Source organism: Microcaecilia unicolor, chromosome 3 (assembly GCF_901765095.1).
Source record: "Microcaecilia unicolor chromosome 3, aMicUni1.1, whole genome shotgun sequence".
Taxonomy (NCBI): Eukaryota; Metazoa; Chordata; class Amphibia; order Gymnophiona; family Siphonopidae; genus Microcaecilia; species Microcaecilia unicolor.
In genome coordinates, this window is record NC_044033.1 from 412,680,528 (window position 1) to 412,707,647 (window position 27,120).

The following is a 27,120-nucleotide window of genomic DNA, read 5'->3' on the forward strand; positions in this document are numbered from 1 at the left end:
GGCTTCAGCTCTTTTGGTGGAGCTGGGTCCAGGTAACTTCAGACCAGTGGGTCTTAGATATAGTTAGGTACAAGTATGCCCTGGAGTTTCACCATCCGCTTCCAGATGCCTTTCTCGTTTCTCCTTGCAAAGTCACCGCTCAAGGCCAGGGTTGTGCGTCAGACCCTGGATCGTCTTCTGGCTCTGGTGGCTGTGGTTCCCGTTCCCCCAGGCGAGAGAGGTTCTGGCAGATATTCCATTTACTTTGTCATGCCCAAGAAGGAGGGCTCCTGATGTCCGATTCTGGACCTAAAAAGGGTGAATCGGGCTTTTTGGGTGTTTCCCTTCCACATGGAGACTCTCAAGTTGGTTATCATGGCAGTTCAGCTGGGGGAGTTTCTCACGTCCTTAGATCTTACGGAGGCGTACCTTCACATTCCTATTCTTCCGCACCATCTGAAGTTTCTTCGCTTTGCAGCCCTGGGAGATTACTTCCAGTTTCGTGCAATGCCCTTTGGGCTTGCTAGAGTGCCATGGACCTTCTCCAAGGTGATGGTGGTGGTAGTGGCTCAGTTGCTTCAGGAGGGGATCTTGGTGCATCCCTACCTGGACGATTGGTTAATCAGGACAAAGTCGGCAGAGGAAAGCCGGAGAGCCTCAGGTTGAGTAGTTCTCCTTCTCCAGCAGTTGGGATAGATTATCATTGCATTCAAGAGCTCGCTGGTTCCCTCTCAGTCCTTGGAATTCCTTGGAGTGTGTTTCAGTACACGCGAGGGCTTGGTGCACCTTCCGGCAGTGGGCATCCTGAAAACCCAGTCCCAGGTGCGTCGGTTGCTGGCAGACCAGGCTCTTGTCAGCGTGGGATATTTTTCAGGTGCTGGGGTCTATGGCATTGTCCATCAAGGTGGTGCCATGGGCACAGGCACATATGAAGCCTCTTCAGGCGGCCCTCCTGGCTCGCTGGTCCCTTCAGGTAGACTTACACTCATTCACAGCCTCTCTCCGTCGTCCAGTGCGGCTCAGCCTTCAGTGGTGGCTGGATTGTCATCATCTGAGCAGGGGCATGCCCCTCAACACTCCAGACTGGGTGTTTGTAACAACGGATGCCAGCCTGCCTGGGTGGGGAGCCCATTGTCAGGGACAAGTTGCTCAGGGCTCCTGGTCGGCAGAGGAGTCTCACTGGTCCATTAATCGTCTGGAAAACGGGGCAATTCATCTTTCTCTGTTGCATTTTCAGCCGATGCCCCTATTTTGCGATGTCAAAATTCTCTCCAACAATGTGACAGCAGTTGCTTATGTCAGTCGTCTGGGGGGACGAAAAGCTTTCTTAGCGCAGGAGGCAGCGTTGATCATGGCCTGGGCGGAACAGAATGTCCGGCTTCTCTCGGCAGCACACGTTGCGGGAGCATCCAACCTACAGGCGGATTATCTAAGTCGGCATCATCTGGATCCAGGGGAGTGGGCGTTAGCCCCGTTCTCCTTTCAGCTCATTGTCGATCGGTGGGGCACCCCAGTAATGGATCTGGTGGCCATGGAAGAGAATGCCAAGGCTCCGCGGTTTTTCAGCTGCAGAAGGGAGTCATCGGAGGGTCTCGATGTGTTGGCACAGCCCTGGCCTCATGGAGTTCTCCTGTTTGTGTTTCCTCCGTGGCCGCTCATTGGTTGGATTCTTCAGCATATCCAGGGTCTTGTCAGTCATGTGATTCTGGTGGTTCTTGATTGGTCGTGTCGACCGTTGCATGTGGGTCTCTTGTGATTGCAGGTGGACACTACACTTCCTCTTCCCTCGGAGGAGGGTCTGTTGGTTCAGGGACCCGTCCGGATGCCAAATAAACAGCTCCAGCCAGAATTGACTATTGGTCGCGGTGCTCATTGGGTGAGATGGAGAAAAGCCCTCAGAAACCACTGGTATAATACTGGTGGTTTAGTGCGTGGTTATGCAATGTTTATAGAATAACTCACGCAGCAGTTCTATCATTGGGCAAAAAACTCCACTGGCCCGGGCTAAATTTTTAAGCCTCAAGGTTCTACACACAGTTTTAGCAAATATATTGTTTATATGCTAATGTTCAACAACACAGGATAGTGAGTAGCACTTAGCTTATGATTTCTAGTGGTCCTAATGGTCACCCTTGACGTGTGTTCTTTATACACGTCCATACCACAGGAAGAAGCTTTACACACAATTAAACAAGTATTGGACAGCAGACCCAGACCACATCAAATACCCACTGACTTCCTCTTGACGCTTGCCAGAACAGCAATGAAAGAGAATTATTTTATGTTCCTTGACAAACTTTACCTACAAACCAGTGGAGTAGCGATGGGGGCAACATTTGCCCCCTCGATTTGCCAATCTGTACATGTCTCAGTTCGAATCGACATGGATCACACAATCTCCATTTAAAGAGATCATTTTGCATTGGTGGAGATATATAGATGATATCTTCATGATTTGGGCAGGTTCAACAGCAGACCTTCAGAGATTCATGAATTGGCTTAATAGCTGCAATCAAGACACTCAATTCACCGAGCAGCATTCGTCCAAATGTATCCACTACTTAGATGTGGAAGGCAACAATACCATTGATGGTTTTGTCACGAAAGTATTCAAGAAGATTACGGACAGAAATACCTTCCTACATAATTCCAGCTGCCATCCCTCACATCTCAAAAACAGTCTCCCTTTCTCACAGATGCTGAGGTTGAGACGCATCTGCACCGATTTTGCCACTTTTAAAAATCAAGCTCATGATTTGATGGCAAACCTCTTGGACAGAGGTTATTCGAAGTCTGTCCTAAAGCATGCGTACCGGAGAGCAAAATACAATGACAGGCAGTTATTGCTGTCCAAGTCCATGAAACACAAAGTAGAAGACAATACATTTACTATGGTCATGCAATACAATGAACACAGCCTTTACCTTGCCAACATGATCAAGAACAGATGGGACATTATGAGATCCACACATACATTTGAAAATACTGATCTTCGTATAGCATTTGCTAGGACTAATAATATCAAAGAAATAATCAGTCCAGCAGATATTAAATCCCACACCGATAAACCAAAAATATTAGGACACTTCAAATGCGGTCATTGTCAAATTTGCAATTTCACCAAACAAATCAAACAATTTGTAAATCCCCAAACCAACATGGTATACAAGCTAGCACATTTCTCCAATTGCTCTTCTGACCATGTGATATATTCTCTAAGCTGCCCCTGCAGTAAAACATACATCGGGATGACAACGAGACCCTTGAAAGTCAGAATCCTAGAACACAGATCAAATATTCGGAGGTCGGCAGTAAAAGAGCCTGTTGTGGAACACTGTGTCACTCAAAAACACAAATTTGAAGACCTGCAATGTTCTGTCATCGATTGGATAGCGCCGTCCAATAGGGGTGGCGATCGCAAACTTAAACTAGCAAGGAGGGAAGCCAGGTGGATCTTTGAATTGGATACTTTAGCACCCAATGGGCTGAACAGCTCCATTGATTGGTTCAATTTTTACTGATGCTTATTACGTCATATTCACGCAAGTACATCTATCAGCTGTTTGTACGTTAACGCCGAGGCGCCATTTTCAATTTCATGCCTCCAGCTCAAGTACGTCTGTCCGTGGGGTGACTTCCTGAAGGTGTGTTTACCAAAAGATTTCTCACACAATTACAGGCATCTAATATATATCTTGTCTGTTTCAGATTCTCAACACCACAAGAGAGCACTCCGTTCCTGACGAAGCCATGTTTCTAGGTGAAACGGTGGTCCCCGTTGAACGGATATAGAAGAATGCCCAATAGAAATCATAAGCTAAGTGCTACTCACTATCCTGTGTTGTTGAACATTAGCATATAAACAATATATTTGCTAAAACTGTGTGTAGAACCTTGAGGCTTAAAAATTTAGCCCGGGCCAGTGGAGTTTTTTGCCCAATGATAGAACTGCTGCGTGAGTTATTCTATAAACATTGCATAACCACGCACTAAACCACCAGTATTATACCAGTGGTTTCTGAGGGCTTTTCTCCATCTCACCCAATGAGCACCGCGACCAATAGTCAATTCTGGCTGGAGCTGTTTATTTGGTATTCGGTTACGTATTTTGCCCCAGCCACGCTGCATTTGCCCTGTGTAGTTACCCATCCGGATGCCCAACATGGCTCAATTTTTGCTTACGGCTTTGCTGTTGAGCGGGCACGATTGTTGAAGAAGGGCTACTCGGTTGCGGTGGTGCATACCCTTCTGAGTTTCAGGAGGTGGTCCACTTGCTTGGCTTATGTTCGGGTTTGGCGTGTTTTTGAGGCTTTGTGCGAAAAGCGGAAGGTGCAACCATTGAGGGCCTCCGTTGGTCATGTACTAGAATTTTTATAGGGAGGTCTGGAGAAAGGATTGTCGCTGTCCTCCCTTCGGGTTCAGTTGGCGGCGCTCGTGTGTTTTCGGGGTCCGCTTCAGGGGAAATCACTAGCCCTTCATCTGGATGTCTCATTTTTTTTTCCAGGGGGGTTAAGTGATTGCGACCTCCCGTGCGCCCGGTGGTCCCTTCCTGGGACTTGAATTTGGTGCTGTTGGCTTTGGTTCAAGCCCCGTTTGAGCCCTTAGGGCAGGCTACGCTTAAGGATCTTATGCTTAAGGTGGTCTTTTTGGTGGCTATCACTTTGGCGCAGCATATTTCCGAATTGTGGGCTCTGTCCTGTCGTAAGCCATTTTTGGTCCTTACCGAGGAGAAGGTGTTATGGGCGGTTCCTTCCTTTCTTCCTGAGGTGATTTCTCCATTTCATGTCAACCAGTCTATTTCTTTGCCTTCCTTCCTCCTCCCCTCAGTTGTATAAGTTTGATGTCCGTCGGGCGTTGTGGTGCTTTTTGTGTCGGACAGCGGACTTTCAGTAGTCCGACCGCCTCTGGGTATTGTTCGGGGGACCTCGAAAAGGGGAGGTGGCTCCCAAATCTTCCATTGTGCGTTGGATCAAGGCAATTTCTTCCGCGTACGTGCTGTCGGGGAAACAGATGCCTGCGGTTCTTTGGGTGCATTCTACGCATGCGCAGGCTTCTTCCTGGGCAGAACACTCTCATTCCGCCACAGGACATTTGTAAGGCTGCGACTTGGTCCTCACTGCATTCTTTCTTCAAGCATTACAGGTTGGATGTGCAGGCACGACGGGATGCTTCCTTTCGGGCGTCTCTTCCTCCAGGGGCTTTCTCACCCTCGGTGAGTACTGCTTTGGTACTTACCACTCGTAGGGAATGGTCTGGAGAAGAAGATAAGGAAGAAGAAATTAGGTCTTACTTGTTAACTTGCTTTTCTTGAGTCTCTCCAGACCATTCCCGAGCCCACCCAGGAACAGTGGGATAGTTGAGATTTCTTCTGTCTGGGATTGCAACTGCACCTGTGTTGTTTTATTAAAGTTTGTTCCAGTTATTCTTTTTGGTGCTCTTTTTTTTCTGGGGAGTTCCTTCTGGGAGCTCAATTTCTGGTGGTGTTTTAAGTGTTTTATTCCTTGTGGTTGAAGTTTTTTTTTTTTTTTAAGGTGTTGCTTGGCTATTCAAACTACTGAGCAGGTCAGGTTGCACAGTCCCTTATACAGGAGCGCTGTTCAATAATTCTCGGTCTCCCTCTGCTGGTAGGAGTGCATATTACTTGTAGGGAATGGTATGGAGAGACTCAAGGAAAGCAAATTAGCAGGTAAGATCTAATTTCTCCTTAAATATTCTAGAACCACGAGAAACGTGTGCCTATTGTTTATTTTACATTGAGAGACTTGTCGGTGGAGCCCAAATGTTCAGAACAAAACATTCTCACCCAGTTGCATGCTGAATTTATAGCAGTCATCAATGTGAAATTACCCTTTTCTAATGAAAAGCTTCATTTTTTTTGTAGCAAACTGCAGTGCAAAAATAATTTTTGCTATTCTAAATGTTATTTTTTTTTCATCAGTGCCAGCACATCAGAGGAAGAGACAGAACACTTTGTTTGATACTCACAGGTCTCCTGCAAGAAGAAGTCATATCAGGTAAGGTTAAAGCATAATATACTTTTTATATTTTGTTTTTAAAGGTTTGTCTTGTTTTAGAAAGGTTGAAAGTACTCCTTTATAATGAACATAAGAACATACGCTTGCCATACTGGGACAGACCAAAGGTCCATCAAGCCCAGTACCTTGTTTAAAACAGTGGTCAATCCAGGTCACAAGTATCTGGCAAGATCCCAGAACAGTAAAACAGATTTTAAACTGCTTATCCTAGAAATAAGCAGTGGATTTTTCCAAGTCCATCTGAATAATGGCTTATGGACTTTAGGAAATTATCCAAACCTTTTTTAAACCCTGCTAAACTTAACTGCTTTTACCACATTCACTGGCTACGGATTCCAGAATTTAATTACACATTCAGTGAAGAAGAAATTTTCTCTGGTTTGTTTTAAATTTACGACTTCACATCTACCTGTTCCATTCCACTCAGTATTTTATAGACCTCTATCATATCTCCTCTCAGCCGTCTTTCTTCTCTAAGCTGAAGAACCCAGAGGTTTGCTGTTGACAAAGCCCTGGGTCAAACCTCATATATCATGGAATCTCAACTTCATTCTCATACAGTTGATGAAAGCTCCTTTTGAGCCACTTGATTTCTGTCTTCTGAAGTATCTGACCTGGTGGCAGTCACTTCAGCTGACAGAGTCAGTAAGTTTTGGGCCCTAATAGCTGATCTGCCTTACACAAGATTTCATCACAACAGAGTAGTTCTTCACATGCACCCTACGTTCCTTTCTAAGGTGGTGTCTGGGTTCCATATTAACTGGTCAGTCGTTTTGCCAACATTTTTCCCTAAGCCTCATGCTCATCCTGGTGAAAGCGCACTGCTTACCTTAGACTGCAAGCGAGGCTTAGCCTTTTATCTGAAGCAGACTAGAGCCCATAGACAGTCCACCCAGCTTTTTGTTTCTTTTGATCCAAATAGGATAGGGGTAGCTATCGGCAAGTTCATACTTTCCAATTGGCTACCAGATTGTATCTCCTTCATTTATGCCCAGGTTGGGCTGACTCTTGAGAGTCATGTCAGACCCATGGCTACATCAATAATCCACTTGAGATCAGCCTCCATCAATGAGATATGCGAGGCTGTGACATGGTCTTTAGTCCACACATTGACATCACACTACTGTCTTGAGCAGAATTCCTGATGTGACAGTCGGTTTGGTGACATTCCTGCAGAATTTGTTGTTTAGAATCCCACCCTCCTAGACCGTTTTGTTCTATTCCAGGCTGCACCTTCACAACCAGTTTGTATTTAATATCAGGTTAATTGACTTCAAGACCTCAATGTTTTGAGACCCGATTGTCCTTGCATTGTTGTTTTTGGTGAGCCTGTTAGCTAGGGATTGGTGAGAATACAACTGGTCTGCTTGTCCTTGGAGAAAGCAAAGTTACTCACCTGTAGCAGGTGTTCTCAGAGGTCACTAGGCCAAGTATTCACATAACTCTCCCACCTTCCCTAGGAGCTGTCTTTCTCAGTGATATCATCTGACTGATGGCCCTGTGGTTGTGTGGTAGGATGCTGCTAGAACTTTCTTTAGTTATTGCATACTAGGTAGCATCCGCACCATGCTCTGTCAGATGACATCACCCACATGTGAGAATTCTTGGCTTGCTTACTTTTGAGAGCCTCTGTTACAGGTGAATAACTTCACTATATTGCATAATACCAGCTAATAATGTGAAATTTAAGCTTGCAGATGTCCATTTTCTATAGGAGTCTGAGGAGAGATTTGAACTTGCAACTTTTAATCAACTTGCTGTTTTTGGCCCATGCAGGGACAAACGTTCCTGTTCATTTCCAGTTACCAAAGAATTTTTCTGACTCGTATTGTGATATAAATGCATCTCTTGCAAGAAAAACAATACTGGCTTGTTCATTTTTAAACATAATTCAAAATATTTTTCATTTTCACCGGGTTATTCATTCATTGATGCTTAATGATGACATCTTAAACAACATGATTGAAATAGCCAATACATTGTTCTGTTTGTTCCCTTTATCTTTTATGTATAAATCATTTTTATTAATGAACCATACAACCGCATTGTTACAATGTCATCATGTTTCTTCTGTTGACAATTCTTCCTTCCCCTAACCAGACCCTTAACACATCCTACTTCCCCTACCTCCCCCCCAACCCTCCTCCCCGTTCCCTCCCTTCTTTCTCCCAAATTACAATCATCATGGCCTTGAGGACCTGGGCTTACCGGTTCAGGATGCGGCTCCGCACCACCGGTGTCAAAGTGGCCCAGAACCGCTCCCAAACATACTGGAATCTAACTCCTCTATCCGAAGTTATGGCTTTTATACCCAAACGCTCCAGTCAACAATGTTATCATCTGCGCTCGCCAAAGCAATGAAGACACCATCGTCGAGTCCAACCAGCAGATGAGAATTACCTTCTTCCCCATCAGAACAGCCCGTTTTAGAAAAACAGGCCTGGAGCTCGTGGCTTTGCCATTTGGAAACTGTCAAATAATATTAATGGTGCTGGGTGACTCTGCATGACCACATAGTTGATATCTGGACAAACACCTGGAGCCAGAAATCAGCGACTATGGGGGAGGGCCAAAACATATGCCCCAACGTTGCCCGAGATCCTCCACATTTAGCACAATTATCAGAGTTCCTGAGTGCTGCCCTATATGCCCATGTAGGTGCTCTATATAAGCGTTATATAAATTTAAATTGTAGCTCCCATATTTGTACATCCTGCGCCCATGATTGCTCAGCCAATAGGCAGGTATTCAGCTGTGTCCCAGTCACTTCCACCTCCAAATCTCTAGACTAACTGGATGCAAAAAGATCATAGTTAAGGTCCTCTGTAGTCTTTCTCAGGAATCTATAATGAAACTTCAAAGGTACATGAGACTGAGCATCCAATGTAAAGGGCTCTTGAAGAGTCTCTTGCACATCTTCGCCGAGATTTTCCTAGCCTAGGCTCCACACATAATGATTTAGTTGCATATATGCAAAGATGTCCGTCTGTGGCAAACCATACTTTTCTCTTAAGTCAACAAACGTGCAGTTGTCCGTCCTCTGTTAACATAGGATACAAGTAGCTCAGTCCTTTAGTGCGCCAACACGCGAACACTATCGAATCAGTGCCCGGTGGGAAATCCGAGTTGTGGTGCAAGGCCAAGTAAGACGTACTAACTGCAGAGAAATGTTGACGTTTACAAAGCCACCTCCAAGTTGCCCGCACCGTCCTGAGGAACTGGGAGGTTCCCAGTGCCCTGGGGCTACGTTTTAGAATTGTGTGAATCTGCGAACTGAAATGAGTAGGTCCCAGACTTGCAAGTTCTAGTGTTGCTGAAAAATCGCTTGTTCCTCTGTACCAGTCATTGATGTGTCACATAGCGCAAGCAACAGACAGATATCGCACATTCAGCAAGCCCAGACCTCCATGTGACCTTGGCTTCTGAAGAACAGCAATTGATATTCTGGGCCGTCTAGCCCACCACAAAAAAAACTGCACTGCTCTGGTTAGAGCTTGTTCATCTGTAGCTCGCAAAAACAAAGGGAGCATCTGAAAAAGATAAATCCATCTTGGGGCGAGCATCATATTAAATACATTTATTCTGCCAAGCAGTGATAGGGGGTACGCCGCCCAGAGATGTAATAGACCAATTGTGCCCTGCAAAAGCGGGGCCACATTACATGCATACAACGGTTTTAGATTCTTAGGTATCCAAGCGCCCAAGTACTTAATGCCCCCCCCCCCCCCCCATCCAAGACACCCAGAATCTCCCACCCCAGTCGCACTCTTCCCCACTGGGAGCACCTGTGACTTCCTCATGTTCCGTTTGAACCCAGATACTTGCCCGTATACTTGGAGTTCCTTTAAAAGAGATTCCAGGGATGACTGCGTTGTCAGAGTTAACAACAAATCATCTGCGTAAGCTAATACTTTTAAAGTCGCCCTCTGAACAATCACACCAGCCACCTCATCTGAGCCACACAGCATACACAACAGAGGTTCTAAGGTAAGTATAAATAGAAGTGGGGACAGCAGACACCCCTGTCGGGTCCCCTTTTCTATTGGAAAATGGGCCGAGCCTACCCCCATTGACCAGCACCGATGCTCTCATGTCTGCATATAGGCTCTCTACTGCCCCCATAAACCATCCCACAATTCCCACATGGCGCAACGAAATAGGAAAGGCCATGTCACCTGGTCAAAACTCTCTCCGCATCTAAGCTGGTTACTATCATAGGTATACCATGATGTGTACTATGTGACATAGCTGCTAATAACTTTCTCACATTGAGCACCAAATGGCACCATTTCACAAATCCCACTTGGTCTTCTGCTATAATTGTTTGTAGGGCCCCTGCCAACCTATCAGCTAACATTTTTGATAATAACTTCACATCTACATTTATCAAGGAAAATCTACATTTATCAAGGAAATGGGCACGTATGCTTCCGGCTGAGTAAGGTCACGCCCTGACTTCGGTATCAAGGTTATAAGTGCCGTGTTCATGTGTGGGGGAAAGGATCCCCTCTCTATCACAGAATCAAAATAGTCCAATAGTGGCCCTATCAGTTGTATTTGCATCATCTTATAAAACTCGCCTGAGTAGCCGTCTGGGCCCGGAGCCGAATACAGTTTGCACATTGCCCCTTGCAACTCTTTTGTTGTCAATGGTGTATTTAGCCGAGTTATTGCCTCTTCCTGGAGGGTGGGCATACCTGATCTACGCAAGTAATTTTGAATATCTACCTTAAGGGTTGAGGTCTGCGGTTCTTATAGAAATCTTCAAAGTGCTTCTGAAATATGTTTGCTATATCTCGAGAGTTATTAGTCACCCTCCCATTCCTGCTGTCTTATGCTCGATATGTATTTAGAGGCACCTTTATTCCTTACCAATTTTGCCAATAGCCTTCCTGACCTGTTCCCTTGCATAAAATAGGTAAGTTTCGTGTATAGGAGCCTCTTAGTTGTCCGCTCATGTAACATGCTATTTAATGCTGCCCTAGTAGCCAGCATATTCTCGTATAGCTCTGGTAGATGTGATCTAACATATTTCTGCCGAATCGCCCGCAGCTTCCTTTTTAATTCCACAATTCCCTGAGTGAGTCTTTTATTCCTTGCGCTTATGTATGTGATAATGTCTCTTCTTAGTACCGCCTTCCCTGTTGGCCAGAATAATAAAGGATTATCTGCATGTTGTTGATTATTCAACAGGAGCACTTCCCATTTTTGACACACAAATTTTTAAAAATCCTCATCATGAAAAAGATAGGATGGAAACCTCAGCCCCCAGACTGGAGCATGGTCTGAGATCTCTTCAACTCCCAGTTGAGCCTGCTCTACATTCGGAAAAAAAAACCTTCTTGGACCAGGATGTAATCTGTTCTGGACAACGTGTGATGCGCCCTCGAGGTGTGCATATAGTCCCGTTCTAGTGGATGAAGTACGAAGCACTCTCCAAGCATCAATCTACTGTAAGGACTCCAAAAACTCTCCAAAGTGCTTGCTTTGTGAACCCTGCCCCTGTCTATAGGAGTAGATTGGTCCATAAGGGGATCAAATACTTGATTCATATCTCCCATCACAATTAAGGGGAGACGAGGGAGAGCCTGGCACCTACCAAGCAAAGTGGAGAAAAATTTCCTATCTCCCTTTAACGGGCCATAAACTGTGAGAACTATGAATTCTCTCCCTGTCGCCTGAATGTGTACAGCTAGATACCTCCCCTCACTATCGTGGAATAGGAGTTTAGATTGACATTGTAGTGAACGCCTAATGAGGATCTCCATTCCACACCGACGGCCGGTCGCTGGAGAACAATACACTTCCCCCACCCAACGAACTTTCATCTTCAAATGCTCCAGTTGAGAGAGTCTGGTCTCCATACATACTATATCCGCCCAGTGGCGCTGCAACGCCTGCAGTATCTTAGTGCGCTTTATGGGAGATGTGAACCCCCCCCCCCCCCCCCCCCCCCACACACACACACACACATTCCTGGTTAAGAGGCGCATACTATGCTGTGAGGGCATTGAGGGCATTACGAATTCACCAGTTGGAGTCTAATTACCATAAGAACAATCGTTCCAAACCCCCCGGGGTCCCAGCCCTCACCCCGGGGGATCCACACATTCACAGACACCAGTCGAACATCACTATTACACCGCCACTTCTCTTCGAATACAGCTATCCTCACAGCCCTTGTGTTACTCTTTGACTCCCCCCACTTCCTTTCCTCTAACAGTTCCCATCCCCCTGCCTCCCCCCTCCTCTCTTCTCTTACAACACCCTTAATTCTCCTGCGTCACAACTGTAACGAATGACCTGAGATCACCCTGTGCAAAGGGGTCCCCACTCACCCCCCCTAAATGGTCAAACAAACCAAGTACCATGAAACCTGACCATACCATATTATCTTTCTGTCCCTGTAGTCCACCAACACAATCCGGTGAAACACTTTCTCATCAGCTGCCATATTAGTGTATGCCAAGTATCAGGTTCTTGTTGCTTTCAAATGATCTTTGCCAGCCAAGGCTGCTTCTGCTTGTTCCGGTGATTCAGAGGAGCGCGTTCCTTCCATCGATACTTTCAGAGTTGCCGGGTATTGTAGGGCAAATCTCACTCCTTGTACGACCAAGTTAGAACACAGTGGCAAAAATCTCCGCCTCTTTTACTGGACCGAAGCAGAGTAATCTTGAAAGTTTTCATTTGTTATTCCATCATACATCAGGGAATCTTTTTTTTTTTTTTTTTCTGCCGATAACCTCTCAAAATTTCCAACTTGTGAATATAATTATGAACCTTTATCACTACCATGCGTGGCTTCCGCTTATCTTGGGGCCGGCCCACTCTATGTGCTCTTTCCAGGCACAATGGGCCTTTACTATCCGAAAGTGCCAGCTCTGAGGACAGCCATTGTTTCAACTTGTAATCCCTCAGCAATTGATTCCAGTAGCCCTATTAAGTGAAGGTTACTAAACCTAGATCTGTTCTCTAGATCATCCAACTTCTGAGCTTGGTCCCGCAGTTGCTGAGTAAGTTTCTCTATGGTTTTTGTCATTGCAGGGACTGAATCCTCCAACGCCAACACTCGATTTTCCAGCTCTCCTGCTCTTCTCGTTGTTTCAGCCAACAATGCTTCCAAGCTGGTCATCTGGCCGGAGAGTTGCTGGAACTTAGGTCTGAGTGCTTGTCCTATTGCCTTTGTAATCTGTGTTTAGCTGTTCCTCTGTAAATTCTGCGGGCTCCGGCTGTCCGCCCGCCATCTTCATCTCCGCCACTCGCGCTTTTTCTTTCACTGTTTTCTGGATTTTGCCTGTCTTCTCCATGCTTAAGGTTTGGATATATTTGTCCATGCAGGTTCTTATAGCTATAGTGTTTAAAAAGTTGCTCTTACTAGGTCTCAATCGGCTTAATTCTTAAGTAGAGCGGGCAGTGCCCCCGGAGAGGAGAAACGTGCGTCGTCTTCCCCTCACTGCATCACGTGATCTCTCCCCTTTATCTTTTATATTTAGCAGCTTTTCAATACCAGGCCTTCAGTATAGTTATAAAACAAGAAACCTAAATAGTGCTGCAAAATTGAACATTGCACAAACATTGGTAGAATAGAACAACAAGGGGCCTGGAGACTGGCTCAGAAGGCTTCAGAGCTTTCTGTGCGAATATTAATTGAATTCAGGACTTAAAATTAACACATTTTTTGCCTTCCTCCTGGTTCTCGCAAGCCAATTTGCTATCTGAAACTTAAAGTATACCATGTAGATCCATCATACAAGAATCACTCCTCGCTTTCAATCCCAATCACAATTTCTATTCACACCCACATTCTGGTCCACTGATCATTCAACCTATCCTCACAATAATTTGCAATATTGAATGAAGGTGCCTCTCATGTCTCAAAGATTTGTCCAAAATAGAAAGGAAAACTAAGCTAAAGTTAACCTTAAAGTACTGTTTAAGTACCAACACAGAAGAAGATAAACTTTCAATGGCAGAATCAATCTTCCTTCATAAGTTCATAGTCCACTCGTAAGTAAATGTATAATTTAGTTATGCTGTGGAGCTGTTGCATCATCTACTATACTGCAGCCACTTGGGCAAACGTACAGTTAATCTGTCATTTTCTGTTCACTACTGCTTTTCTTCAGGGTCCAGAAAGAGTCTGGGTTTATTAAGTCACCTTTGGCCTTCGGGTGCAACAAACTACACTGCATTCCCATTGATATTAATTGCAGACGCTGCCGCAAGAAACGCTTCTTGCTTCATGACAGTGACTTTACCAGATCAGGTTCTATCAATAGTTTGAGTGGAGATTTTATTCTAGTTCCTACACTATTGCCAAGGCTTGTGGATAACAAAACAATTTTGCCTCTGTGGCTCATGGATATGTGGCATATAGAAGAGGCTTAGATTAAGTGCACCCATTGAACTCCATCAGAAAATGGCAGGCAAATTATAGTCTCAGTAACTTTGCTAGTAGGCTTTGTAAAATGAGGATACATTATAACTAAGCCCCAAATTCTGTTGTTACATTGGTTGCAGTTTGTCTAGATATTGATGTAATTGGATATGAACTGTTTGCTGTCTTGTTTTGCTTCTAGTTTTGTTTTGAAGCTCATTAATTCTTTTCTGAGAAATTATCGTCTTCAGATTTAGACCATCCATCCCTTATTTAATTTAGAGTTGTGCTGGATTTCAAAAATTTGTTTCAAGCTTTGCATCTCCAAAGCACAAAGGAGAGGGAGTCCAAAAGCACAAAAGTGAAAGCGAGTAGCCAAAAAAGCACAAGGAGCCTTCATGAGTGGGGGCGTCACAACTACACTTAATTAGACCTAACACAGTCCATGTTTCGGTGAAACTGCCTGCATTAGGGTTCTAGACAGATAAACATGAAAAGTAAGCACAAATTTACAGGAAAATTTGGATTCAAACAAAATCATTAAAAACAATAATAATCATAATTTAATATAGACCAGCAATATGCAAATAAACATACAAACTAATGAACAAATTATAAATGAACATAACTGTTAAATTCAAGCAGATGAATTAAAACTGAAGTGTATGGATTGGATGAAGACATATAAATGAAACCAAGGATAATGCTAATAAATTGAATGAAAAAAACAAGTAGAAGCTACATGTAACTCATACCTAGTTGCAGTGTCGGAATCCAATCATCCAATGAGAAAAATGGTGTAAACCCCCCCCCCCCCCCCCAGAATCCGATTGAGATATGGAGAAAACAGAGGTGAATTCAAAAATATGCTGCTTAAGATGCTAGCTTAAAAAATAGTGGTATAGGTGTGCAAAGCTTAATGTTATGTCTGTCACTAGCTCCTGGATCATGAGCCCTTGAGCCCAGGCCAAAAACAGGAAGAGAATCTAGGGAAGGCCTGGGGTGGACCGAACCACCACTAACACCGTAACAGACTATAGGGTACTCACCCCGGACTCCAGACTCCCGAGAAGAGGTGCAGAACCCCTCAAAGGATAGGGAACTTCAGGACACGTAGGGCCTGCACTCAACGACCAGACTGCCCCCAGCTACCGGATGCGGAGCCACAGGAACGGCTGGCCCCCACAGGAACTACACAGTTGATGCAGGAGCACAGATACCGGAACAGCTTCGCCAGTCTTCACCTTCACTTGGCCACTGTCCCTCAGAAGTTGAGCCCCAGGGTTCAAGCGGCTGGCAGGACTTGGGGTTAGCAGCAGCAGCAGAAGTATCCGGCAAAGCTGCACCAGACTTGACAGGTAGGGCAGGACCCAGCTCAGCCGGGCAAAGAGTCCTGAGCAAAGAAAGAGTACAAGCCAGAACACAGACTACTAAGCACAGAAACCCACATACAGCAGACACAGAGACCGAGGGGTTAACACAGCTCACTAACCCCAGAGCAAGAGGTGAAACCTCAACAAGCAGAACTAAAACAAATTAACAAACAAGTTGACATAACACAGAAGGCACTCACTAACCTCAACCAGAGAGCAGACAACCACAAACAATGAACACAGAAGAAATGCCAACAGCCAGCACTCCAAGACACAGAGAGAGAGAGAACAGATCCCTCCCACACACAGAGCAAGTTCACAGGGAAAAAGGCAGGTGAGAAGCTACCGGGGGGGGGGGGGGGGGGGGGGGGGGGGAATCCTTAAACACTGTTTACCTGAAACTGCAGGTAAAAATAGCTCCTGGATACCGACCTCAGTAGCTGCAGACTTGAGCTACCACCCAGCTGACTCAATAGCAAGCAAGTCCCACCCAGCACCCTAGCAGGGAGATCCTAGCCCGGCCCTAGCAGAGTGGATACCAGCCTGCTAGCAAAACATAGCAGAAACTGAGAAACATAACACTTAACAAGTGGAAAAAATAAAATGCTCAATGAAAAAAGGAATGAGTGTGTGAAAGTGCATGAATGAGTGTAGCAGTGAAAATACTAAATGCTGCAGGAGCAAGACGTGGTGAATGAAGTGAAAATGCATAATCAGAAATGTGGCAGTAAAGTGCTGATAAAGCAAAAACAAAGTTTAACTCCTACTTTCATGTATTGTGGGTTGTATTTTTCAGACAATCTTTAGATTGTAAGCTCCTTTTGAGCAGGGACTGTCCTGCTATGTTGAATTGTACAGCGCTGCGTAACCCTAGTAGTGCTTTAGAAATGTCAAGTAGTAGTAGATAATAGAATGCAAAAAAGTACATTGCAGAAACGCCACCTAAAACTTTTCTGAGGTTGTTTTTAAATTTAAAACCCTTGATCTTTTGATGTTTATTATAGAAATACATTTCCTGATATGTCTGTCTTGTCTGTGTATCTTGACTGTAATGTAAGCGCCAAGGAGGCAGGACTTTTATATGTATTTGTGCAGTGTACATCTATTAGCGCTATTGAAATAAGTAGTAGTATTTTGTAGTCCTTTGCAAAGAGATGAGTGACAGAAGTTGAACAAAGGAACGTATAATCGAACTGGAATCCAATTGCAAAATGAATCTGAACAGAAGTATTAAATGTATGTGAAAATGCTTTTTTCAGTACATAAGTAATGCCACACTGGGAAAAGACCAAGGGTCCATCGAGCCCAGCATCCTGTCCACGACAGCGGCCAATCCAGGCCAAGGGCACCTGGCAAGCTTCCCAAACGTACAAACATTCTATACATGTTATTCCCGGAATTGTGGATTTTTCCCAAGTCCATTTAGTAGTGGTTTATGGACTTGTCCTTTAGGAAACCGTCTAACCCCTTTTTAAACTCTGCCAAGCTAATCGCCTTCACCACGTAAGGAGATAGATTTGATTTAGGTGAGGGTGGTGATAAACATTTAAATACTTCAAAGGTTTAAAAAACACAAGTTAATGGTTTATAGTGGAAAGGGTTCAGGAGCAAGGAGTCCTGGTTGTGTAGACTTAGGAGACAGTAATGAAATATTTCTTCACGGAGAGAGGGTGTTGGATGCACAGAACAGCCTTTCAAAGTGGTGGAGGCCAAAACATAACAAAATGCATGAAATTGTTGTATAACGCAAAGGATCTTTAGATCTGAGAATGTGAGAGACTGAGATCAGATAGTCCCCAGTGGTATTACATCGTAAATGGATAGGCTTTGTAGGCCTTGTCCTTATTTGACGTTTTCTCAGTTGCTAGGGTTTTTTCCGCTTATATAATCAAATTAGAGACCCAGATAAAATGTGTATTTATGCTGTGTGATGACATATTTTAATTTTCCTATGTACTCTGATGCTTTCATTTGAATCTGGTTTGAAAGTAAAAGGCTTAAAACTTTTAATGAATTATTTTCCTTGGAAGAAATGTTTTGTTTTTTTGTGAACCAATAATAAATGCATCAACATTTTGTTTGAGGGAGAGATAAGGAAGCATGGGAGTAGCTTTATGTTTATCTTAAACGCTTTCTTTTGTATTGCACTGGGAAATAAAGGGCATGGCATGCAGTATTAATGTGTAGTGATTTCCTGACTATAATGGAATTCTCTTTTAAATAGGAGGAAGAAGCATGCTATCCATAGCAGTGATACAACCTCATCTTCAGATGAAGAGCGGTTTGAAAGAAGAAAATCCAAAAGCATGGCAAGAGCTAGAAACAGGTACTCAGCGATTGAACCCTGAGTAATGCAGCAAATCAGCATTTTTGAAAAATGATATAATATTCATGCTTTTCTGTTTCAAAGAAATTGTGAAAACTGAAAAATAGCAAATATGTATTCTAGCGGTTGAAGCCAGTAGTGCATTAACATTTAGTTTACTGAATGGCAAATATATAAGAATATAGAGAAAATGTTAGATGTGGTGGTTTTGCTTATTAGTGAGGTCAGATGTTTCTGTAATCTGAAGAAAGGAGGAGTGAACCATGAAATTAAAATTTCTGTATGAGTGACATGTATTTTGTTATGAACGAATGGTATTTGTTTGAATTTCTCTTTGAATGAATAAACAACAATGTAAAAAAAAAAATATAGCAACAGCTATTCCATTAATAACATTTGTTCTGATATAACATTGTATAGAATATAGCATCCCCTTCCCCTTACTACCCTTCAATCCTCATTTTCCCCACGTTTTTAATGCTACCCCCCCCCCCCCCCCCCAAAAAAAAAAAAAGAAAAAGAAAAAAAAGGATCATACCAGTCATGGGACTAAGAAACAATCCTATCTAAGTATCAGGTCTACACATCCAATGCATTTAAAATTTTGCTTCTCACCCTAGTAGGCAGCAATTGAATATACTTCTCCAAAACAGATAAGAATAACTTCCTCCTTTTAAAGGTGAGGCAAGCATCCTTACCTTCCAAGGTCATATGCGTGTATAGCTTTTCTCCAGTGCCAGTGGAAAGGTGGATTCTCTCCCACCCAATGATGGAAAATACATTTCCTTGCTGTAATAGTAGCATGAGCTACCAGTAACTGTTGCCTTTGTTAAAAAACCACACTCTGCAATTGCACCAAATAATAAACCTACCGATGTCTGCAGTTGCACCAAATAATAAACCCACCAAGGACATTTTAATATTTTTCCCCATCAGAGATGACTAGTAGCATAGAATCTGTGACCAGAAAAATTGTATCTTGGAAAAGCTCCATAGTGGGAGAATGTACTGTCCACTGACCCACATTTGGGGCAATTAGGGGATAAAGCCACTCCTGCTTTATATGCTTGTCTGTGTGAAAAGTAAGCTTTTGAGTGCAGAAGTGACATTCTTGCATGACAGCTCAACCGGTAATAGATGGAGTCTGTCCAAGCAGCTGAATAAACTCTCTATTTGTTATCCTAATTCCCAATTCCTGAGCCCAGACTCTTAAGTTTTTCTGTATAGCTTTTTGGCAGAAGAAGATTATAAAACTGTGTAACATCGAGATAGATGGAGCTTGTGAGGACTGAGCCTGGAAGAAATCAGTAAATTGCATAGCTAAGTCTCTTGTATAGTGGTCTTCCTGTAAGGATAGCAGCAACACAAAGGTGGAAGATGCCACACACGCAGTGCCAACTGGAGCAAGGCAAAAGTTTATTTCAAAAAATGCAGAAACATGCTGACATATTGACCCAATACAGGCCGTGTTTTAGCAATCCAGCCTTTATCAGGGTTCATTAACAAATAAAATAATGAAAAAAAAACAGTATACAAATATTAAACTATACAAATAAATACAAAATATTAATAATAAAACAATGATAAAATAGATATCCCAAATAAAATATAGGATAAGGCAAAAATATATAATTTTAACAACCACTATATGTAAACATACCTTAAATATTAGCAGTAAATCACTTGCGCTATAAAAACAGACTGTAGTGTAAAACGTATAAGCATAAACAGAATAAAAGGCACCTGTTATTTATATATATATATATATATATATATAGACTTAGAAGGGAAAACAGATGAAACAAAAGAGGATGATGAACCTCTCTGTGCTAATGTAAGATTGGCTCATAGTTACTTCATAAAAACCTGACCACAGACACAGAGTTGAAAACTTATGTTTGGAAGACCCATAAGAATAAAAAGCTGCTACAGACACTGGCATTAGATAGACTAAATATAAGCATTGAAACGCTTGCACTGTAAGAACAGATCCCGTAAGAATGATACATGAATATCCTAGTTGTCCATGTGCAAAAATTGTATTCCAGTCTCCCTCTGCCCCTCTGGGAAAATTTGTAAGTGAAATTATGGACTCGTCATTTTTGGTGACTTGATGTAGCAATTGTATACCCTCATGGGTCCACCTTTGAAATATTACATTGTCTATCCTTGGTTGAAAAGTTGCATTACCAGCAATAGTCTTTTCCATATTTCCCATAGTGCCCCCCTGTTTTGTTGCTCCTATATTTTATAAATGGACATGGAATCCCAATACTTAAGGAACCGTAATAAAATGTAGATTCACATGTATTCCATAGTCTCACATGATCCATCCCTCCCTGCTTTCCCTCCCATTCACCTCTTGATCCAAATAAAAAATCCCCCTTCCCCTGTAATCCAAACACACCATATAATACTTCCCTGATTATTATTATTTGTTGCATTTGTATCCCACATTATTCCACCTCTTTGCAGGCTCAATGTGGCTTACAATACATCATGAATAGTGAGAATACATGTGAAAGTATACATTTAGTATAACAGAAGGATTTTGGGTAACATGAATGGTAGAACATGATAGTACATTAGCAAGCAATCATAGTAAGAAATATTTAAGAATTGTATAAGAATTATATAGAAAATGTGCATTTAGTAATAGTGAAAAAAAACATGATAGTGGTTTGGCAGTGAGATATTGTAAGGGCAGTTCTGGGTATGTATACAGGAGTTCATATTTGTTGATCCTTGTTGTATGCCTTGTTGAAGAGATGGGTCTTCAATAGACTTCGGAAGTTGGCTTGTTCATAAGTCGTTTTTAGGTTTTGCGGCAACGCATTCCAGAATTGTGTACTTAGGTAGGAAAAGGTTGACGCGTGCGTTAGGTTGTATTTGAGACCTTTACAATTTGGGAAGTGAAGATTGAGGAATGTACGGGATGATTTTTTAGCATTCCTGGGTGGTAAGTCTATTAGGTCTGACATGTAGGCTGGTGCGTCTCCATGAATAATTTTGTGAACTAGGGTGCATGTTTTGAACGTGCTATGTTCTTTGAGTGGGAGCCAGTGCAGTTTTTCTTGTAGGGGTTTAGCGCTTTCGTATTTTGTTTTTCCGAATATGAGTCTGGCTGCAGTATTCTGAGCTGTCTGAAGTTCCTTGATTATTTGTTCTTTGCAGCCGGCGTAGAGTGCGTTGCAGTAACCTAGATGACTGAGTACCATTGATTGTACCAGGTTGCGGAAGACGGTTCTTGGGAAGAAAGGTCTTACTCTTTTTAATTTCCACATTGAGTGGAACATCTTCTTGGTTGTATTTTTCGCGTGATCCTCAAGTGTTAGGTGTCGGTCAATGGTAACTCAGAGAATTTTTAGGGTGTCCAAGATTGGAAGATTCAGTTTTGGTGTGTCAATGGTGGTGAATATGTTCATGTTGTATTGCGATGACCCCTTGGCATACTCCTACCCCCCCCCCCCCCCAAACAGTTCAACTCTGCACCCTGGACAGTATTAACTTATAAATAGTAAACTTTAGCAAGCACTGTTATCGTGCAACTTAGAAATAAACAGATGCTTGGCACCTTCAAGATAATATGCATGCCAAGATAAAAGCTAGCCAATGGCAATTTTCACCAGAGAGAAGGGGCCAAATAGCCACATGAAGGGGAGCCCTCCCGGGAGCCTCTCGCCAACAACCCCCAGGAGGAACCAGAAGTGCCTCCGAGTGGTTTGCCCGCCTGTGGTTTCTCTGAGTCCAAAGTCCCTTCATCGATGGTAGTATCCTCTTCCAGTGTCACTTGACGCTTCGCTATTCTCATCTTCCCCCTCCGATGAGGTCGTTTCAACAGGTTTTCGAGTCAGAGCTGAGTCTCTGGTCTTTGTGGCAACCAGTTCAGGTCTAGCTGTTCCCACTTCTCTCAGATTGAAGGGTTGAGCACAACTTTTTCTCCACCCTAAAGACCTTTGACAATCCAGTAAAGAGCAAACAGGATTATTCTTCGCAGAAAGCCCCCCCCCCCCCCCCCCCCCCCACCCTTTAGCAAAGGCCTCTGAGCAAGTGGGGCAGAGATTTCTTTGAGGAAAGTTCTGGCCTATTTATGGGTGGATAAGAACTTGCGTCTGCCATTTATTGTACTTACCAATTTGGCTGGGAACCAAATACCCACTCTGTAACCTTTATCTTGAAGTTCTTTTTTTAAATGGCGAGAGTTCTTTGTGCCTCCTAGTGGTCTCCATACTGAGATCTGGGAAGATTCTTACATCCAGACCATCAAAATGATAGTTCTTAGTCTGTTATTTTTTCTTGAGTACTAACTCAGTTTCTTGGTATCGCAATAGTTTCACCACTACTGCCTTATATCCAGTTTGGATTGTAACTCTGTATGTGCTTCAGTTTCATAAGGAGGATTAGCTAATGTTTCAGGGAAACACTGTTTTAAGAGCTTTTGTATGAATCCTATAGAATCAGATCCTTCTCTTCCCTCTGGTATTCCAAGTATCTGCAGGTTTGCTTTCCTACTGAGATTTTTTTGATCTTCTAATTTGTCCCACGGTGCCTCCAATCGAGGTTCAAGATGGGTTCTCTCACTTCTCCCCTCCTCTCGCTATTCCTCCACTTCTAGAATGTTCCCCTCCAAAGTTTCTATTCAGGCAATCAAGGTGTTGAAACAATCTTCCATTCTAGCCACTACATGTTCCACAATCTCAGATTTCGTAATTTGAATTTCAAGGACCATGTTCTGGGGAGGTGGCTGCCATCCCATCATCAGATTGTGTCGAAGGGCCCCGAGAAGATTCATCTCTTGGTTCTCCACTTTTGTTTTCATTTGACAGGATGGACTGTGTAGTTATCACAAATAGAAGTAACTTGTGGCTTTGGTTTCTGTTGCTTTGGCATTGTAGATGTCTTAGATATCTGCCAAGTCTACTCAGTCTGCTTCTTGCTCAAGCCCGCCACAGATCACGCAGCAATCTAGTCCTGTAAAATTAAATTCTGTAAAAGTAAATTCCATAGAAGGCTGGATCCCTGAAGATAGATACCTTAGTGCTTACAGGCTTTCTTCTTTTGAGGCCTATTGCTCCAGTGTTCCCCTAACCTGTGGAATACAAAAGGCTTTCTAGTTCTATTTTTACCACAGCATTTGCAATCCTAAATATACAAATTATAACTCCAAATATCGTGGGCTCTCTTGACGAGTGGCAGAGAGTGCCAGAGTGGCAATCCTCCAGTGGCATTATTGAATGCTCCTTCCTCGCAGCATGTCGTACCATATTTCATTCCTCAACAACTGCGTTCTGTTCACCTCCTGGGGAGCAAACAGTGGAACCCAGGGCTGGGGATGAAGTGTTCAGGTTTCCCCAATCGCAGCATCTGCTCGCCTATTGTATCTGGGTAGCCACAGCAGTCTCCTCTTCCCACCCACGAAACGGCGGCACAGTGATCTACTGGTGGGCCCAACCTGCCTACAGGTATTAAAGTTTTTTTTTTTTAAATATTGGGGGGGGCTCCTTATCAAGCAGTGACACTTATGTACCTGTTCCAGCAAGTGACCCTCCTTGGAGTTCCCCTTGTTGTCTTGCCTCATTGCTGCAATATTTTTTATCCAGCGCCATGATCACAGTGCCACACTACACTGCTTATACTGCGTGTTGGCTCTGGAACATGCCGTTGTCAGCTGCAAAGTTCCGTTCGTTAGTGGGGATGCACATTTGAGCTACAGCCTTCTTTAACAGGACTCTGAGATACCTTGCTAATGGTAAGGAGCTCCTTAGACCATGTGGAGTAGATGTTAGGGGGAACTGACACAGCTAACTTGACCTGGGGCTCCACCGTTAGTGATGACATTTAAAAAAATATATTAATTCACCATAATAGCATAACATAATAGATGATAGCAGCAAAAGTTTCATTACCCTATGTTTGCCTCTAATTTTTATGAGCAGAAAAGACCAGTTCAGTTTCTCATTGAACAGTAATAGGGTATGGAAAGGGCTTTTTAAACTAAACACATGTAGACAGCCTGAAGGTCCAACTTTTCCTAAGTTGATATCCAGTAATAGGGATGCCAATGTGGCAATAAACTATGTGATTGGGTGTTAGAATAGATGAAAGTTGCATGTTGCAGGACTTCATGGGCAAGTTTTCTTTTTTTGAGTGTGTGAAGGGCGGCATATCAAGATTAAATAAACTAAACTATAGCTTATAATTCACTAAGGAAATCTTTTGTTAAAGATAAACGTATGTTATTTAAATGTGTCCTGTGTCAGATATCCTGCATTAATTTTTAGTAAAAAATCTCTCTTGGAGTTATAGTTCTGACTGACGTTTGAACGTGGAAAGTTCTGGCCAAAAGAAGATAGCAGATTTTATAGTAAAATCAAACATTAGATATTCCCTTGTAATGTGGATTTCTTCAACTTCGCACATAATTAATACATGTCCTTGTGCCAACAGATGTCTACCTATGAACTTCAGGTCAGAAGATTTAGCAAGTGGAATCCTTCGGGAACGAGTAAAAGTTGGTGCAAGTTTGGCTGATGTAGATCCAATGATATTGGACACATCGGTAGGTTTATTTATTATTTGTTTATTTAGATTTTGATCACACCTTTTTCATTAGTAGCTCAAGGTGAGTTACATTCAGGTACACTGGATATTTCTCTGTCCCAGGAGGGCTCACAATCTAAGTTTGTACCTGAGGCAATGGAGGGTTAAGTGACTTTCCCAAGATCACAAGGAGCAGCAGTGGGATTTGAACCAGCCACCTCTGGATTGCAAGACACGGTGCTCTAACCACTAGGCCACTCCCCCTTCTTTCCATAAAATGAAATACCCAAAATAGGAAAGAGCATTATGATGCCCTGTTCTGAACTTTTGTGCTTTGATACAAAGGACTAAACAAAAAAAATAACCGTCTAGGGAGAGATATAAATGAAAACAATAATTCTCCGAGGACAAGCAGGCTGCTTGTTCTCACTGATGGGTGACGTCCACGGCAGCCCCTCCAATCGGAATCTTCACTAGCAAAGTCCTTTGCTAGTCCTCGCGCGCCCGCGCGCACCGAGCATGCGCGGCCGTCTTCCCGCCCGAAACCGTCTCGAGCCGGCCAGTCTTCTTTTGTCCGCACTCGGTACGGTGGTGTTTTCGCCGTGTCGAGCCCCGGAAAGTCGACCTCGCGCGTCCTTTTTTCGTTGACGTGTGTTTTCTTCGGAAAATCTTTAAAAAATTGTTGGGAAGTGCTCCGGAAGCCCCCCGGGCTTCGTTTGTCCCTTCCCGTATTTTTCAGTCTTTGCCCCGGTAAGTTTTCTTTCGTCGTCGGGGTAGGCCTCTTTCGGCCTCGGTCGAGATTTTCTCCCTAAAACGTTTTGGTGCTCAAATTCGCCATTTCGGATTTTGATTTCGCCGGCGTGATTTTTCCGCCCATGACATCGAAGCCTTCCAGCGGCTTCAAGAAGTGCACCCAGTGCGCCCGGGTAATCTCGCTCACTGATAGGCACTCGTCGTGTCTTCGGTGTCTGGGGGCCGAGCACCGTCCTCAGAACTGTAGTCTGTGTTCCCTGTTACAAAGGCGGACTCAGGTAGCGAGATTGGCCCAGTGGAACGTTTTGTTCTCGGGCTCTTCGTCCGCATCGACACCAAGGTCATCGAGTGCATCGACGTCGTCAGCGTCCAGACCTTCATCCTCGGCTGCCAGTGCATCGAGGCATCGGCCCTCTGCATCGGCGCCGAGACATCGGATAGCTGCATCGACGTCGGTGGTACCGGGACCTCGTCTGCTGATGTCGTCGGACGGTGGTGCATCGTCAGGAGTGCAGGTGAGGGCTGTCCATTCCCCTGCTGGTGGCGGTGAGCCTTCGGGTGGGTCTCCCCCTACCCTGAGGGCTCCTGCGGTACAGCCCCCCCGAGATCGACCTCCTTCGACCTTGGCCCCGAGGAAGCGACGGCTGGATTCTACGTCCTCCTCGTCGGTGCCGGGGAGCTCCGGTGACATGCTTCGGAAGAAGTCGAAGAAGCATCGACACCGGTCTCCTCCCCGCGTCGGCACCGAGAGCTCTGGGTCGCCGAGGGAGTCGGCACCCAGCAGGCATCGGCACCGAGAGGACCGCTCACCCTCTGTTCAGGAGGTGTCGATGCGCTCCACTCTGGACAGCCCGGAACAGCCTCCACGCCCGGAACAGGTTCTGACGTCGACGCCTGCATCGACCTCCATGCCTTTCTCTGCAGCCGCTCTGAACGAGAGCCTCCGGGCCGTTCTCCCAGAGATTCTGGGAGAGCTGTTGCGCCCTACCCCTCCGGTACCGGCGGTGCTTGCGCCTCCGGTACCGTCGAGCATGGCGCCGGCTGGCCCATCGCCCGGGGTGAGGTCCCCGACGTCGGTACCGCGTGCGGTGCCGACTGCGGCCACCTCCCAGGAAGGCTCCCCGACTACGTCGGCGGAGGGAGCTTCGCCGATGCGGGCGAGGGAGTCTACCTCTCGACGCCCCCATCGTGGACGTGGCTCCACTGAGTCGAGCCGGGCGAGGTTGCAGACACAGGTTCGTGAACTTGTTTCTGACACCGAAGGTGAGGCCTCGTGGGAAGAAGAGGAAGACCCCAGATATTTCTCTGACGAGGAGTCTGAGGGTCTTCCTTCTGATCCCACTCCCTCCCCTGAAAGACAGCTTTCTCCTCCTGAGAGTCTGTCTTTCGCTTCCTTTGTCCGGGAGATGTCTACGGCCATCCCCTTCCCGGTGGTTGTGGAGGACGAGCCCAGGGCTGAAATGTTTGAGCTCCTGGACTATCCTTCTCCACCTAAGGAAGCGTCCACTGTTCCCTTGCACCATGTCCTAAAAAAGACATTGCTTGCGAACTGGACCAAGCCATTAAGTAATCCCCACATTCCCAAGAAGATCGAGTCCCAGTACCGGATCCATGGGGACCCAGAGCTGATGCGCACCCAGTTGCCTCATGACTCTGGAGTTGTGGATCTGGCCCTAAAGAAGGCTAAGAGTTCTAGGGAGCATGCTTCGGCGCCCCCGGGCAAAGACTCTAGAACCT

At 44.4% G+C, this 27,120-nt stretch overlaps 1 protein-coding gene across 1 annotated transcript in view; it reads left to right on the top strand.

Moving 5' to 3' along the window:
* ATAD2B (ATPase family AAA domain containing 2B) overlaps positions 1 to 27,120 on the top strand; it is a 714,191-nt gene that overhangs the window by 215,195 nt on the left and 471,876 nt on the right. Inside the window, 3 exon segments of the mRNA XM_030198808.1 lie at positions 5,918 to 5,993; positions 17,989 to 18,090; positions 24,538 to 24,649. Of these exon segments, the coding sequence (XP_030054668.1) occupies positions 5,918 to 5,993; positions 17,989 to 18,090; positions 24,538 to 24,649 (290 nt within the window).